The sequence below is a fragment of the Manis javanica genome, chromosome 13 (assembly GCF_040802235.1).
Source record: "Manis javanica isolate MJ-LG chromosome 13, MJ_LKY, whole genome shotgun sequence".
In the NCBI taxonomy this organism is placed as follows: Eukaryota; Metazoa; Chordata; class Mammalia; order Pholidota; family Manidae; genus Manis; species Manis javanica.
The window spans coordinates 26,418,850-26,437,424 of NC_133168.1; the positions used below are offsets into that span (position 1 = coordinate 26,418,850).

The following is an 18,575-nucleotide window of genomic DNA, read 5'->3' on the forward strand; positions in this document are numbered from 1 at the left end:
ACTACCAAAATAACTGTTGGAATTGCTAAGCCAGTTTCAGTAAGGTGGTAGGATACAAAATCAATGTCCAAAAATCTGTTCTCTTTATACAACAATGAACTTTCAGAAAGATAAATCAACAATCTTATTTACAAATACATCAGAAAGAACAGAACACCTAAGAATAAATTTAGCCAAGGAAGGGAGAGACCTGTACACTGAAAACTGTAAGACACTGATGAAAGAAACTGAAGAAGACACAAATAAATGGAAAGATGTTCCATGCTCATAGACTGGAAGAATTGTATTGTTAAAATGTCCATACTACCCATAGCAATCTACAGATTCAATGCAATCTGTTAAAATTCCAATAGCATTTTTCACAGAAATAGAATAATCCTAAAAATTGTATGGAACCACAAAAGACACTGAATAGTCAAAGCAATCATGAAAAGGAGAACAAAGCAGGAGGCATCAAGCTCCCTGATTTCAAACCATATTACAAAGTTATAGTAATCAAAACAATACGGTATTGGCATAATAACAGACACATAACACAGATCAATGGAACTGAATAGAAAGCCCAGAAATAAACCCATGCATATGTGTCAATTAATTTATGACAAAGGAGGCAAGAATACACAATGGAGAAAAGATAATGAATGTTTCCTTAATAAATGGTGCTGGGAAAACTGGACAGCTACATACAAAAGAATGAAACTGGATCACTGTCTTATACCATTGTGGGTAAAATTGCAATATTTCCAGAATCTCTCGCCTGGCTTTAGTGCATGCATGTCAATAGGTGTTTCAAAGGGGTGGAGAGAAGTATTCCATCTCCATATCATATCAATAGGTAATTACAAGGGCATGTGAGCTCGTATCTGGACCAGAGAGGTTAGGTGGGGCCCTTCTTCTACAGCTGGGTCACAAGACACACTGGTGAGCAGAAGTGGATGAGTTCTTGTTAGAAATAATTGGGTTTCTGCCACTTTATCCCTCTGACTGGTTTTGATTTCAAAGGTATTTTTCCCTGGGATTTCACCCCCTGGAGTTACATCTGGCTCTAGTCGGCAGGACCTCTGTACATGTTATCTGTCTACATGGGTATGACTCTTGGGCAGGCGACCCCTAGAGATGGTGGGGAGATGCCCAGAACCCCCCTGTGGATGGAGGCCCCAGTGGCTGCAGTGGTAGAGGGACAGCTTCACCCAGGAGCCCCTATCTGTGGGGCTTCCAATTGAGGAGCCCCTAGTGGGGAATTGGTCTAGCGTAAAGCACCACCTAGAGGGATGGGGCCTTCCCCAGAACTGGGGAAGGGTGAAGACACCAAAAGCTGTGGAATTAGCCCTCCATAAGATAGAAGACTGCTTAGAGGTCCTGAGTGGCCATGTAGCAGCCAGGATGGTGGGATATCTTTTTCTCAAGATAGTGGGAAGGGTTATTGAGAAGAGAGAGAATTTGGAAGGAGAGAGACACACTTTGGCATCTCTTGGAGGAGCTGAACAATGACCTATAGGATGCCCTTAAGAAACAGAGACAGTAATTGAGAAGATGGGCAGCAGAGATGACAGAGGACACGTCAGGAGAGGATGAGGGGGAGGGACTGAGGGCTCATCTGTTGTGGAGGCCACCACCCAAGGCACAAGTCTCTAATGTATTAAAGGCCTACCTGATTGTAACTAAGAAAATAAAAATGCAGCAACTGTGGGCTCCTCAGTGGGAGGAGATGCCCCCTGCACACACTGTGGAGCACTCCATGCTCCGTCCCTATACCCAGGACAAGCTTGATGGACATGAGCATTTGGTTTCGGCAGAAGCCAACAGAACCTCTGCATATGTGGCTTTTGCCTCTCTGGGAAATGGGGGTGGAAAACATTGTTATGTCAGGTTCTGAAATGAGTAGAATGGCTTCCTGATGACTCACCCTTCTCTCCAGCAGCAGTTGCAAAGTGCCCACCAGGCCTTAGGGAAGCAGGTGCTCCTGGATTGCCTGAAGGCAGCCATTAGTGCAGTTTGGCCTAATCAGGGTGATTTACTATACTTACCCACTAGCTGGGAAATGTATGCAGAGCTCCAGCAGGTGTTAGGGGAGCTGAGCATGAAAATTATCACCTATAATATGGACCCCTAGGGCCCAATGAGGAGTTGTTCACTGTAGGAATGAGAAACCTGGTGCTGTATAGAGTTCCCACATCTCTCTTTGGGTCCCCAGTGACTATTCTTGCCCCCCACATAGGGCAACCCATAAGTGAGGCTACTCGTATGTTAGCAGACCTGGGGGAAGTTGAACAGTGAGCATGAAAGGAAGTACGGCACGACTGAAAGGAGAGATGCAAAGGGCCCTGTTAAGGTCTGGAGGAACCCAATGTGGGTTGATTTGATAAAGGCCAAGGTAGTGAAAGAAAAACTTGATGGGCAGACCAGTAAGATCTTGAGAGAACTGTGGCACCAATTAAAGCCAGAGCAGCAGTTCCAGCCACTGAGGTCCAGGACATGGAAGCCAGAGGCAAAGCCCTGTGTCCGGCCTGTATCCCTGTAAGACTTCCGGGGACAAAGTACTTGGGTTTCACCTGGGCCTTCACCCCCACCTTGGGGGAAATGGTGGGGACTGGAGGCCACATGCAGAATTAGCAATTCATTGGTTCCCTGTGAATGTACAACTTCTGGCACTGGTAGACTGAAGGGCTTGAGTGTTCTCTGATTTATGGCAATCCTGAGCATTTACCTGGGATCCGTGCTTTGATAGATGGCTATGGGGGTAAGACAATTAGAGGGAAGAAAGCCCAAATCCCATTGGGGAAAGTGTTTACCCCCAAAGGAGTATACTGTGTACATTTCTTCCATGCTTGAATATATTTTGGGGGTAGATATCTTGCAGGGCCTGTGGTTACAGACCACTGCAGCTGAGTTCGGACTGAGGGTACATGTGGTAAAGGCAGTTCTGAGGGGACATGCTAAGCACCCACCTGTAGCTCTTCCTGTACCTCAGTGGATGACCAATACTAGGCAGTATAAATTGCCTGGGGACCACAAGGAAACTGGAGAAACTCTACAGGAGTTGGAGCAGGTGGGCATCATAAAGCCCCCTCATAGTCCTTTTAATTACTGGTGTTGTCAGTGAAAAACCCAGATAGCTCCTGGCATATGACTGGATTACAGGGAATTGAATAAAGTCAGACTCCCTTTGCATGCTGCCATCCCCTCTATAGCAGGCCTGTGGACACCCTCATTAATGAACTAGGGACATATCATTACACTGTGGACCTGGCTAATGCTTTCTTCTCTACTGACAGCACAGGAAAGTTAGAAACAGTTTGCCTTCAAGTGGGAAGGCTGGCAGTGGACATTCACTGTCCTTCCACAGAGATACCTCCACAGCCCGACCATCTGTCATGGGCTTGTAGCCCATGACTTGGCCACATGGAAGAAACTGCAAACAGTACGGTTGTATCACTACATTGATGATATTGTGCTCATGTCTGATTCTCTTGCAGATTTAGAAGGGGCAGTTCCTAGACGGCTGCAACATCTACAGGAGAAAGGATGGGCTGTGAACAGCACCAAGGTTCAGGAACCTGGTTTGTCTGTAAAATTCTTGGGGGTTGTCTGATAAAATAAAACTGAAATTATTACTAAAGCAGTCATAGACAAGATCCAGGCTTTCCCCACCCCTATCACTGTGGCAGTATTACAAGAGTTTTGGGGTCTTTTGGGCTATTGGAGAGTGTTTGTCCTGCACTTGGCACAAATTCTGAAGCCCTTATACGAGTTGGTACAAAAGGGCATCAGGGGGGACTGAGATGAGACATGTGCAGCTGCTTTTACTGCTGCCAAGCAGGCAGTCAAGGCCGTACAGGCCTTGAGTGTAATGGACTCATCAAGGCCCTGTGACCTAGATATTCATGTAATGGAAAATGGTTACAGATGGAGTCTTTGACAGCAGCTTGAACGGACACGCCAACAGATTCTGGTCACAACTATGGAAAGGAGTGGAGGTCCAGTACACCTTGATAGAGAAGCAACTGGCTGCTGTATACCACACCTTGCTGGAACAGCTCTGACCAAGGTAATAACCACCTATCCCACTGTGGAGTGGGTACAAGACTGGACCCAAAAACCACAGAGTGGTGTGGCACAGATGCCTACACTGGCCAAATGGGGTGCATATTTACAGCAGTGTAGCACCCTCTCTACTAGATCCTTAAGTGGAGAACTCCAAGGTTTAATGGTGTCAGTGACCTATACCAGTGAAAAGCAGGAAGAACTTGCTTTTGAGCCATTGGTAGCCGAGAGTCCTTATCAGGAGGGAAAAGCCCCTATACCTGAAGATGCTTGGTACACAGATGGCGCCAGTTGTGGGCAGCCACTGAAGTGGAGGGCTGTGGCTTTCCATCCTAAGACTGAGACAATACGGATGGAGGATGGAGAGGGGAAGAGCAGCCAATGGGCTGAGTTGTGGGCAGTAAGATTTGTGATCACCCAGGACCCCTCCCCTATAGTTGTCTTCACTGACAGCTGGGCCGTCTATCGGGGCTTGACCCTGTGGCTACCAACCTGGTACTGTGTCAACTGGCTGGTTGGTCACTGACCCTTTTGGGGGCAAGAGCTGTGGCAAGACCTATGGGCCTCTGGTCAGACTAAGACTGTTACCATATGTCATGTGACTGGCCATTTGCCTTTGGCATGCCCAGGGAATGATTAAGCAGACACTTTGGCCCAGGTGTACTGGCTAGAAGGAAAGCCCACCTCTGATGTGGCCCAATGGCTACACCAGTATTTTTTGCACGCAGGGCAAAAGACAATGTGGGCTGCAGCCCATTAGTGGGGCTTGCCATGACTTTTGAAGAAGTCAGTAGAGCCCAGAAGGAGTGCTTTGTGTGCTCTAAGAGGGACTTGCACCAAGTCCCAAAGCAACATGGGACAATAGTAAGGGGGACAATACTCCTTGTCAGGTGGCAAATAGACTATCTTGGGCCTCTGCCTGTATCAAAGATATCAGTATGCCATGACTTGTGTGGACATGGCTACTGGACTACTGGTTGCCTTTCCTGCATGTCATGCAGATCAGCAAACCACCAAGAGGGGCCTGGAGCTTCTCTTTGCAACCTATGGCCAGCTGCAGGTTACTAAGAGCGATCAAGGCACCCACTTTACTGGACATGCATCACAAGAATGGGTGAAGCAATTAGGAATAAAGTGGAAGTTTCATGTACCATATAATCCTACCGGAGCAGGCATAATAGAGAGGTACAATGGTTTTTTGAAATCAGCCTCAAGTCAGACACCAGTAGTCTACAAGGCTGGTCAGTCTGCTTATGGACAGTGTTACAGCATTAGAATAAGAAGCCCCGAAATGGAGCATTGAGCCTTGTGGATATGCTAATACACATTGTTGCCTCTCCTATACAACTGTATTTGCAAACCAAAGAGGAGTTATTAAAGCCAGGATATGGCCAGTAGAGCAACATCCTGCTGCCAGCCCCAAATGCATGAAACCCTGGAGACTGTTGAGTGGATGTGGCCCTGGACATTTCGACACATGGACCAGCAATGGCTGGCCCTTCTGGCACCTTGGGGAAAAGGCCTGGAAGCTGGCCTCCTGTGTGTTCCTGGAGTAACATCAGAGTGGCCCCCAAAGATCATGGTAATGTACCCAAAACATATGGGATTTAAGAGCATCTTATGGGGAAGTTTTATCTTTATGGCTAGTGCATGTACCTCCTGTATCCCTATATATTGATCCATCAGGGAGGGGGGTGAGGTCTGGTATACTAGACCAGGACAAGATCCCATTCCTGCCACTGCCCTATCACAGGACCACTCTCTTTCATGCATCGTGCCTGATGGACAAGATTTGCTTATGCTGGGGTCATTAAAACATGTATCTTATCACCCTTAAGGTTATTTTCTTCTACAATCCCTGTGGCCTGGACCCGCCTCCTGGCTGCAGCTGCTGCCTGATGATTGCTCTGAACTCCCTTGCTGTTCAGCTACTGACTGCCTGTGGAATGCGCAAGCTATGGACTAAATCTGCATAGGACTTTGAACCTAGCTGAATCTTCCAGCTTGAGGATTATAATGATTTTATTGCTTTTACTATTGTATATTATTAGTCTGGTACAATGCCCCAGTTTTCCTGCACAGGGGCCATTGCAGAAGAGGGGTAACAAGTAGATTGTGAGGCAAGATTTCTGGAGGGGTGGGATGTGGGTAAAATTGCAATTATTTCCAGAATCTCTTGCCTGGCCTTAGTATATCTCCATATCAACAGGTGTGGAGTATACCACTAAGGGGTGGAGAGAAGTAGTCCATCTCCATACCAATAGGTGATTACAAGGACAAGCAAGGCCTTATCTGGACCAGAGAAGTTGGGTGTTGGGTGGGGCCCTTCTTCTGCAGCTGGGTTGTGAGAAAAAGGCAAGCAGAAGTGGATGACTGCTGGTAAGAAAAAAACAGATTTCTCCCTCTTTATTTCTCCCTTTGACTGATTTCAGTTTCAAAGGTATTTTGCCCAGGGACTATCCCCCCCGGAATTTCAACCACACTCAAAATGTATTAAAGAACTAAATATAAGACCTAAAACCATAAAATTCCTAGAAGAAAACATAGGCAGTAAACTCTTGAACATCAACATTAGTATTCTGGATACGTCTCCCTGTGCACAGGAAACAAAAGCAAAAATAAATGAGACTACATCAAACTGAAAAGCTCTGCAGAGCAAAGGAAATCATCGACAAAATAAAAATGCAACCTACTGAATAGGAGACAATATTTCCAAATCATATCTGACAAAGGGTTAATATCCAAAATGTATAAAGAACTCATACAACTCAGTAGCAAAATAACAATCTGATTAAAACACAGACAGAAGGCCTGAATATACATTTTTCCAGGGAAGATATATAATGGCCCACATCCACATGAAAAGATGCTCAATGTCACTAATCAGCAGAGAAATGCAAATCAAAACCACAATGGCATATCACCTCACATGTGTTAGAATGGTTATTATGAAAAACACAAGAAAGAAAAGTATTGTTGAGTATATGGGAAGAAGGATACCCTTGCACACTGTTGGCTGGAATGTAAACTGGTGCAGTCACTATAGAAAACAGTGTAGACGTTCCTCAGAAAATTAAACATAGAACTAAAATATGATCTTGCAATTCTACTTCTGGCTATTTATTTGTCTGGAAAAAAACCCGACTAATTCAAAAAGATATATGCACCCCCATGTTCACTGCAGCATTATTTATAACAGCCAAGACATGTAAAAAAGCTAAGTTGTTGAATGAATGGATAAAGAAAAATGTAATGTATATACAATGGAATATTATTGAGTTATAAAAAGAAATCGAATTTTTGCTATTTTCAAAAACATGGATGGACCTGGAGGGCATTACGCTAAATGAAAGAAGTCAAAGTGAGAATGACAGATCCTGCATAGTATTACTTCTATGTGAAATATATTAAAACAATAATCTCATTGTACAGAAAACAGATTGGTAGTTGCCAGAGGTGAGGGGTGGACCAAACAGGTAAAGGGGGTCAAAAGGTACAAATTTCCAGTTATAAAATAAATAAGACACGAGGATATAATGTGCACCATGGTGACTGTAGTTAATAACACCATATTCTACTTTGAAAGTTGCTAAGTGAGTAGATATTAAAAACTTTAATCATGAGAATGAACAAATCTGTATCTGTATACAGTAATAGGTGTTAATGACTTACTGTGATCACGTCACAATATATATAAGTATTGAATAATTATGTTTACACCTGAAAATAATGTTATATGTCAATTATACCTCAATATAACAAAACATAAATACTTAATTTTCACAATGGTGTATCTATGTTCTCATGTAATGGGTTTATTTTTTTTTAATAAATGTATAAAACTTTAAAAAAATTTCTTGGTTTTACTTTGTAATATAGTAAATACACATAAATATAACCTACATAAACAAAAGCTCTTTAAGGGGCCTTGATCATTATGTATATAAGGAGGTCCCAAGACCAAAATATTTGAGAACCACTGGGTTAGAATATAGCTGAAAGAAACAGTGATGGAAGTACAGTCATGGACTATCTATAGGTGTGGCTCTCTCATAGTCCACCAAGACCACTCATTCCGAAATGGCCTCCAGCCACTGGGAATGGTTGTCCAATCTGCTATAAATTCATAGACACTGTATAGTTTACTTTTTTCTGTTTTATCCATAAGGACAACAATAAGAAATTGTCAAAAGCTTTCATACAGCATTGCACTAGATCAAGGATCAGCACATTGTTTTCTGTAAAGAGCAAATCAGTAAACATTTCAGGATATGCCAGATGGTCTCTGAACAACTATTGAACTCTGTTGTTACTTATAATTTGAGAGCAGCACAGAAGGTAAGTAAATGAATGGGCATGAATGTGTTCCAATAAAATATTATTTATACAGATAGGCTGGAAACTACATTCAGCCCCTAGGCTATAGTTTGCTGAACCCCACACCAGTCTACCAGCAATCTAGAAACACTACTGAAAATAGAAAAGAGTTTAGCTTGACAAGTACTCTTACCGAACCCTATGACTGTTACTGATCATATTTTGTGAATAACAAAATTATCCTTTAAGTAAATAACTATTCCACTAAATATGGTACAAAAGGATTTAACAAAAGAAGAAAATATTTAACATGATCACATTATGAACAATGACAATATTACACTTGAGGGAAAAAGGAAGTTACCTCTGTATCAACTTTTCGGGTTATCTCTGGAATCTGCCACTGATTTGAAGATGCAGCAGGATTCCGGTTTACACGTTCTGACTTTCCCTTAGATTGCCATTGTTTCTGGTTACTCTCTGGGACCTCTGGTTCTTGATATTCTTTAGTGTCTGAAATTGGATTTGCTGTTGTCAATAAAAGGCAAGAATATTTGACAATAACAAAATTAAACTTAAAACTATATAAAACATGCTGCAAACTATATTAGTATTTTGCTCTTTAAAACAAAGAAACTAAAAACTTTAAGCTACTCAACAATTTGCTTTTAGCAAGTTAGTTTTACAAAGCTGCAACATAGCCATCTTCCGAAGTTGTTACCTAGAGCTTTATCAGAGATCATTCTGAATTTAAATGCTCTGGTCTTTATCAGATAACAACCAAGTAAAAATTTAAAAACATATGTATGTCATAAAGTCTCACTAATGAAGAGAAGCCAATTCAGTTTTCATAGACATCTATTTTTTTTGATAAAACATTTACCTTAAATTTGCCTATAGTTCACTTTCTTAAGGGTCTCTAACAAAAGACCTTCGACAATGTATTTACAATTCTATGAATATCAATATTCCATTCCTATCAAGATAATTCCTAAACAAAATATTTGCAATTGACATATAGAAGGAATAATAAATTACAACCAAACTGTATTTCTTCCTAAATGCAAAATTCACTTAACAGTGAAAATCAATTTGCCATAGTAACAAAATAGAGAAGAAATGTAAGTGATCAACTCAAAAAACACAGAAAAAGTGTGATTAAACTCAACACCCAGTCACAAAAATACTAATGATAATCTCTGTATAAAGCAGAATTCAGTTTTGATATTTGATAAAGAATAACTATAAAAATCTACAGCAATTATTACATAAGAGCAAAATATTGAAAACTTTCCCCCTAAAATAAGGAACAAGACAAGAATGGTACCTATCATCCTTTCTATTCATCATTAAACTGGAGGTGTTAAGTGCAATACAGCAAAGAAAAGAAAGTTAAAAATATAGGAAGGGAAAAAAGGTTATTTTCAAACAACATGAAAGAACCCGTAGGAAAATATTAGAACTATTCATTGAGCTTAACAATGTCCCTGTATCTAGATCAATAACTAAAATAATCAGTTTATTATTTACCTGCAATAGAGGTTAAAATTTTTTCTTTAAGATCCCATTATCATAGCATCAAAAAATATCAGATAATTAGGAAAAACTATAGCAAAAACTAAGCAAAATCTCTACAAAGGAAATGATTCTTCCAATAATGTTTCAAAGACTTCTTAAATGAGCAAAGGGATATGACAGGTTAGTGGACTAGAAAAATTATCTGGTAAGATGTTAATGTGTTCCATTAGATTTCAGTTGAAATCCCTTCTTAAGAAAACTGATAGATTCTAATATATATGTGGAAATCCAGAAAGCCTAGAATAGCTAAAATAGCCTTGAAGATGAACAAAGTCAGAAGATTTACACTGACACATATGAAGACTTACTGCAGTAACTAAGATATTATTAGCCAAAGACCAACAAAAGAATTATGGAACAGAGAAGAATCCAAAACCAGACATCACACACAGGATAATCTAATTTATAATTCACTGAGGGAAGAGGAGGTTCCTTTCGATAAATGATGCTAGATCAACTGGATATTCACACTGAGGAAAAAAAGGCAGAATCTTGACACTTGATCCTATATACATATATATACACATATATATATGTTTCTATGTAAATATTAAATTCAGGTAGAATATAAGTCTAAATGTGAAAGGTAAAATGATAAATCTAAAATATATGAAACTATCTTTATGATCTTGGGGTAGAAAAGATTTATTTGAAGACACAGAGAACAACACAAAGCAAAAAACTGATAAATACAATTAATACAAATAATCCTGAAAGAGCAACAGGAAAGTGGGCTTCCCCAGACTGCATACACCTGGGGAAAAGAACAGACCTCATGGAACAGGGTAACGTACCAAAGCTGTGACACAGCGGGACCGAAGCCTTTCTCCTATACCAGCTCACCAGGAGGAAGAGAAGCCAAGTGGGAAGGGAGTGTAAGCCTGGGACTGCTGAACACCTAGCCCTGGAGATCTGCTCTGGGAGCACGAACCTACACTGCATGGTGCTCTGGAGATTAGTGGGGTTGGAAAGCTAAGACACATCGAATACCTGGAGAGACTGACATTCCAGCCACTTGTGGAAAACAGGGATCCACATCCAGCTGCTCTGGGACAAAAGGCAGGCACTCTGGGAGACTACCTAACAGCGAGAGGGCGGCTAAAGGGCAAAGGATTGCACAGAGCTAAATGCTCAGGAGAAAGGACAGGCAGACAAAATTGTCCGGGCGCACTCTGCCAGCAGGGTGGGAACTTTCACGATCTTCAGGAGTTGCAGCTCCTGCCTGGCTCTGCAGGTCCAAGGCCACCCACCGTGATATGCAGCCTGCTGCGCCTTCCTCCCGGCCAGCTCACACATGGCTCACAAACCCACAGCACCTGTTCTGGCATCAAGGTGAGCCAGGGAGAAGCCCCACCTACAGCAGCTACAAACACAAAGCATAGAGGCTTACACCTATGTTTGGTGCACTGGCCCTGGCAGTTGAGATAGGCATAGGAACAGGGAAGCAGGAAACAGCTCTTTCCTTCCCCCAGGCACCAGCACCACTCCCCTGAGAGCCCCGACATCGCAACAGGGGCTGAGCAGCACCAGAGAGTAGAGCTTCTGGGCGCTAGAGGGCACCACATACAAATATGAAACATCAAAGGGACCTGGATCAAACCAAAATCCCACAAACACCAGAAATGGGGTCAAAGGAAACTGAACTCATCAATCTTCCTGAAAGATTTCAAAATAAAAACCAAAAACACGCCCATGGAGGTACAAAAAATATTCAAGAACTCAGGAACGAATTCAGGACAGAGATCCAATTATTGAATACAATGGAGGAATTTAAAAAGCTGATTAGATATGGTGGAGGAGACAATAAATGAAACAGAAATTAGAGAAGAGGACTACAAAGAACCTGGGGCACAGAGAGAAAAAATAATATCTAGGAATGAAAGAATACTGAGACAATTGTGTGACCAATCCAAATAGAACAATATTCGTATTATAGGGGTACCAGAAGAGGGAGAAAAAGGGATAGAAAGTGTCTTTGAGGAGGTAATTGCTGAAAACTTCCCCAATCTGGGAAAGGAAATAGTCTCTCAGGGCATGAAGGTACACAGATCTCCCAAGACAAAGGACCCAAGGAAAACAACACCAAGACATACAATACTTAAAATGGCAACGATGGACCTAATAGATATCTACAGAACTCTACACCCAAAAGCAGAAAGATACACATTCTTCTCAAGGGCACATAGAATATTTTCAAGAATAGATCATATACTAGGCCACAAAAAGAGCCTCACTAATTATAAAAAGAATGAAATTGTACCAACCAGTTTCTCAGACCACAAAGGTATGAAACTAGAAATAAATTACACAAAGAAAACAAGAAATCTCACAAACACACGGGGGCATAAAAACATGCTCCTAAATAACCAATGGATCAATTACCAAATAAAAACAGACAGCTAGCAATATATGTAGACAAATGACAATAATAATTCAACACCGCAAAATCTGTGGGACACAGTGAAGGCAGTGCTAAGACAGGAGTATATTACAATACAGGTCTACCTCAGGAAAGAAGATCAATCCCATATGAACACTAGAAACTCACAATTAACGAAACTAGTAAAAGAAGAACAAATGAGGCCCAAAGTCAGTAGAAGGAAGGACATAATAAAGATCAGAGCAAAAATAAATAAAATCGAGAAGAATAAAACAATAGTAAGACTCAATGAAAGCAGGAGCTGGTTCTTCAAGAAAATAAACAAAATAGTTCTTTCCCTAGCCAGACTTATCAAGAAAAAAAGAGAGTCTGTAAACATAAACATAATCAGAAATGAGAAAGGAAAAATCACTATAGACACAACAGAAATACAAAGAAGTATTAGAAAATACTATGAAAAATTATATGCAACCAACTGGATAACCTACAAGAAATGGACAACATTCTAGAAAAATACAACCTTCCTAGACTGACCCAAGAAGAAACAGAAAATCTGAACAGACCAATTACCAGCAACGTAATTGAACTGATAATCAAAAAACTACATAAGAGGGGAGAAGAGCCAAGATGGCGGCGTGAGTAAGGCAGTGGAAATCTCCTCCCAAAACCATATATATTTTTGAAAATACAAGAAATACAACTATTCCTAAGAGAGAGACCAGAAGATACAGGACAACAGCCACGCTATGTCTACACCTGCGAAAACCCAGTGCCTCACGAAGGGGATAAGAAACAAGCCACAGTCCAGCAGGACACGAGCGCGCCCCCAACCCCAGCTCCCTGGCAGGAGGACAGGAGTCGGAGCAGGGAGGGAGTGGGAGCCCAGGACTGCTAAATACCTAGTCATAGTCATCCACACCGGGAGCACAGACACACAGTGTGTGGTGTGATGGATACTAGGGAAACGGAACAGTAAAACATGCAAGCAGGTTCCCACAGCCAGCACCCCAGGGACAAAATGAAAGCGAGTGCTTTTTGAACATCTTAAAGGGACAGGAGCCTCACAGCTGGACAGAAGCATGCCGGCACACTCAGCCCAGCAGCTGGGAATCCCAGGGAACTCCGGGAAACCTAAGCCCCTGGTCAGCATCGCAGCTCTGAGGCCCCTCACGGTGATAAACAGCCTCCCGCCCGTGCCCCCTCTGGCGCAGCCCCGCCAAAAGCGGAGCAGCCACCTGAAACTGGTCACACCCACAGGAGCCCCACGGACCCTCCTCTGCAGTCACCCTGGCCAGACTCAGAGGTCCCATCGGCGTGCAACTGTGCAACATGAGCTGCTAGGAGTCACCATTCTCGCAGGAAAGGAAGGCGACAAGCAAGAAGGGACTTCATTCTCCCAGCTGACACAAACGCCAACTGCCCACAGCTACCTCTATAGCCATGAAAAGGCAGAACAATTTGATCCAGACAAGAATAACCCAGAAATTCCCTGACAGGGAACCTGGGGAGATAGATTTAACCAATCCTCCTGAAAAAGAATTCAAAATAAAGCTCATAACCATGCTGATGGATCAGCAGAGAAATATACAAGAGCTAAAAGAGCAAGTACAGAGGGAGACTACAGAAATAAAACAATCTCTGGAAGGACTTAAAAGCAGATGCAAGAGGCCATTAATGAAATAGAAACCAGAGAACAGGAATGCAGAAAAACTCATGCAGAGAGAGATACATGGATCTCCAGGAATGAAAGAATATTAAGAGAACTATGTGACCAATCCAAACAGAACAATATCCGCATTGTAGTGGTACCAGAAGAAGAAGAGAGAAAAAGGGATAGAAGGTGTATTTGAAGAAATAATTGCTGAAAACTTCCCCAACCTGGAAGAGTAAATAGTCCCTCAGACCATGGAAGCACACAGAACTCCCAATAGAAGGGACCCAAAGAGGACCACACCAAGACACATAATAATCAAAATGGCAAAGATCAAGGACAAGGACAGAGTTTTAAAGGCAGCCAGAGAGAGAAAAAAGGTCACCTACAAAGGAAAACCCATCAAGCTAGCATCAGACTTCTCAAAAGGAACCTTACAGGCCAGAAGAGACTAGCATGATATATTTAATGCAATGAAACTGTATCCAGCACGATCATCATTTAAATATGAAGGAGGAATTAAACAATTCCCAGACAAGCAAAAGTTGAGGGAATTTGCCACCCACAAACCACCGCTATAGGGTATTCTGGAGGGACCGCTCTAGATGGATGCACTCCTAAGGCTAAACAGATGTCACTAGAGAAAATAAAATCACAGCAAAGAAAACAGACCAACCAATTACTAACTAAAGGCAAAATATAAAATCAACTATTCACAAAAGCAGTCAGGGAAACATAAAAGAGGACAGAATAAAACACCTAATATATAAAGAATGGAGGAGGAGGAATACGAAGGGAGAGAAATAAAGAATCATCAGACTGTGTTTATAATAGCTCAATAAGCAAGTTAAGTAGGACAGAAAGATAGTAAAGAAGCTAACCTTGAACCATTGGTAACTACGAATCTAAAGCCTGCAATGGCAATAAGTACATATCTTTCAATAATCACCCTAAATGTAAATGGACTGAATGCACCAATCAAAAGACATAGAGTAATAGAATGGATAAAAAAGCAAGACCCATCTATATGCTGCTTACAAGAGACTCACCTCAAACCCAAAGGCATGCACCGACTAAAAGTCAAGAGATGGAAAAAGATGTTTTATGCAAACAACAGGGAGAAAAAAGCAGGTGTTGCAGTACTAGTATCAGACAAAATAGACTTCAAAACAAAGAAAGTCACAAGAGATAAAGAACGACATTACATAATGATAAAGGGCTCAGTCCATCAAGAGGATATAACCATTCTAAATATATATGCACGCAACACAGTAGCACCAGCATATGTGAAACAAATACTAACAGAACTAAAGGGGGAAGTAGAATGCAATGCATTCATTTTAGGAGACTTCAACACGCCACTCACCCCAAAGGATAGATCCACTGGACAGAAAATAAGTAAGGACACAGAGGCACTGAACAACACACTAGAACAGATGGACCTAATAGACATCTATAGAACTCTACATCCAAAAGCAACATGATACACATTCTTCTAAAGTGCACATGGAACACTTTCCAGAATAGACCTCATACTAGGCCACAAAAAGAGCCACAGTAAATTCAAAAAGACTGAAATTCTACCAACCAACTTCTTGGACCACAAAGGTATAAAACTAGAAATAAATTGTATAAAGCAAAAAGGCTCACAAACACATGGAGGCTTAACAACATGCCTCTAAATAATCAATGGATCAAAGACCAAATCAAAATAGAGATCAAGCAATATATGGAAACAAATGACAACAACAACACAAAGCCCCAACTTCTGTGGGACGCAGTGAAAGCAGTCTTACGAGTAAAGTATATACCAATCCAGGCATATTTAAAGAAAGAGGAACATTCCTAAAAAAATAGTCTAAAGTCACAATTATCGAAATTGGAAAAAGAAGAAAAAATGAGGCCTAAAGTCAGCAGAAGGTGGGACATAATAAAGATCACAGAAGAAATAAATAAAATTGAGAAGAATAAAACAATAGAAAAAATCAATGAAAACGAGCTGGTTCTTCGAGAAAATAAACAAAACAGATAAGCCCCTAGCCAAACTTATTAAAAGAAAAAGAGAATCTACACACATAAACAGAATTAGAAACGAGAAAGGGAAAAATCACAACGGACCCCACAGAAATACAAAGAATTATTAGAGAATACTATGAGAATCTATATGCTAAGAAACTGGAAAACCTAGAAGAAATGGACAACTTCCTAGAAAAATACAACCTTCCAAGACTGACCAAGGAAGAAACACAAAATCTAAACTGACCAATTACCAGCAACGAAATTGAAGCCGTAATGAAAAAACTATCCAAGAACAAAACACCTGGCCCAGATGGATTTACCTTGGAATTTTATCAGACATACAGAGAAGACATAATGCCCATTCTCCTTAAAGTTTTCCAAAAAATAGAAGAGGAGGGAATACTCCCAAATTCATTACATGAAGCCAACATCACCCTAATACCAAAACCAGGCAAAGACCCCACCAAAAAAGAAAATTACAGACCAATATCCCTGATGAACATAGATGCAAAAATACTCAAAAAATATTAGCAAACCAAATTCAAAAATACATCAAAAAGATCATACACGATGACCAAGTGGGACTCATCCCAGGGATGCAAGGATGGTACAACATTCGAAAATCCATCAACATCATCCACCACATAAATAAAAATAAAGATAAAAACCACATGATCATCTCCATAGATGCTGAAAAAGATTCGACAAAATTCAACATTCATTCATGATAAAAACTCTCAACAAAATGGGTATAGAGGGCAAGTACCTCAACATAATAAAGACCACATATGATAAACCCACAGCCAACATCATGCTGAACAGCAAGAAGCTGAAAGCTTTTCCTCTCAGATTGGGAACAAGACAGGGATGCCCACTCTCCCCACTGTTATTCAACATAGTACTGGAGGTCCTAGCCACAGCAATTAGACAAAACAAAGAAATACAAGGAATTCAGATTGGTAAAGAAGAAGTTGAACTGTCACTATTTGCAGATGACATGATATTGTACATAAAATACCCTAATGACTCCACTACAAAACTACTAGAATATCGAATTCAGCAAAGGTTGCAGGATAGAAAATTAATACACAGAAATCTGTGGCTTACCTATACACTAACAATGAACTAACAGAAAGAGAAATCAGGAAAACAATTCCATTCACAATTGCATCAAAAAGAATAAAATACTTAGGAATAAACCTAACCAAGGAAGTGAAAGACCTATACACTGAAAACTATAAGACACTCTTAAAAGAAATTAAAGAGGACACTAACAAATGGAAACATCCCATGCGCTTGGCTAGGAAGAATTAATATACTCAAAATGTCCATCCGGCCCAAAGCAATATACAGATTCAATGCAATCCCTATTAAATTACCAATAGCATTCTCCAATGAACTGGAACAAATAGTTCAAAAATTCATATGGAAACACCAAAGACCCCGAATAGCCAAAGCAACCCTGACAGGGAGAATAAAGTGTGGGGGATCTCGCTCCCCAATTTGAAGCTCTACTGCAAAGCCATAGTAATCAAGACAATTTGGTACTGGCACAAGAACAGAGCCACAGACCAGTGGAACAGAATAGAGACTCTAGACATTAACCCAAACATACATGGTCAATTAATATACAATAAAGGAGCCATGGACATACAATGGGGAAATGACAGCCTCTTCAACAGCTGGTGTTGGCAAAATGGGACAGTTACATGTAAGAGAATGAAACTGGATCTAAACCCATATAAAAAAGTAAATTCAGAATGGATTAAAGACCTGAATGTAAGTCATGAAACCATAAAACTCTTAGAAAAAAATATATGCAAAAATCTCTTCAACATAAATATGAGCGACTTCTTCATGAACAGATCTCCTCGGGCAAGGGAAACAAAAGCAAAAATGAACAAATGGGTCTACATCAAGCTGAAAAGCTTCTGTACAGCAAAGAACACCATCAATAGAACAAAAAGGCATCCTACAGTATGGGAGAATATATTCATGAACAACAGACCCGATAAAGGGTTGACATCCAAAATATATAAAGAGCTCATGCACCTCAGCAAACAAAAAATGAACAATCCAATTAAAAAATAGGCAGAGGAGCTGAACAGACAGTTCTCCAAAGAAGAAATTCAGATGGCCAACAGACACATGAAAAGATGCTCCACATTGGTAGTCATCAGAGAAATCCAAATTAAAACCACAATGAGATATCACCTCACACCTGTAAGGATTGCCACCATCCAATAGACAAACAACAACAAATGCTGGCAAGGTTGTGGAGAAAGGGGAACCCTCCTACACTGTTAGTGGGAATGTAAATTAGTTCAACCATTGTGGAAAGCAGTATGGAGGTTCCTCAAAAACTCAAAATGGAAATACCATTTGACCCAGGAATTCCACTTCTAGGAATGTACCCTAAGAATATAGCAGCCCAGTTTGAAAAGGACAGATGCATCCCTATGTTTATTGCAGCACTATTTACAATAGCCAAGAAATTGAAGCAACCTAAGTGTCCATCAGTAGATGAATGGATAAAGATGTGATACATATACACAATGAAATATTATTCAACTGTAAGAAGAAAAC

General features: G+C 40.8%; 1 protein-coding gene across 3 annotated transcripts in view; it reads right to left on the bottom strand.

Moving 5' to 3' along the window:
- The window catches only part of TTK (TTK protein kinase), a 68,447-nt gene that overhangs the window by 32,787 nt on the left and 17,085 nt on the right, over positions 1-18,575 (bottom strand). For all 3 annotated transcript variants that reach the window (XM_073219365.1, XM_017649654.2, XM_073219364.1), the window contains exon 11: positions 8,726-8,874. In XM_073219365.1, the coding sequence (XP_073075466.1) occupies positions 8,726-8,874 (149 nt within the window). The remainder of the gene's footprint in view (positions 1-8,725; positions 8,875-18,575) is intronic.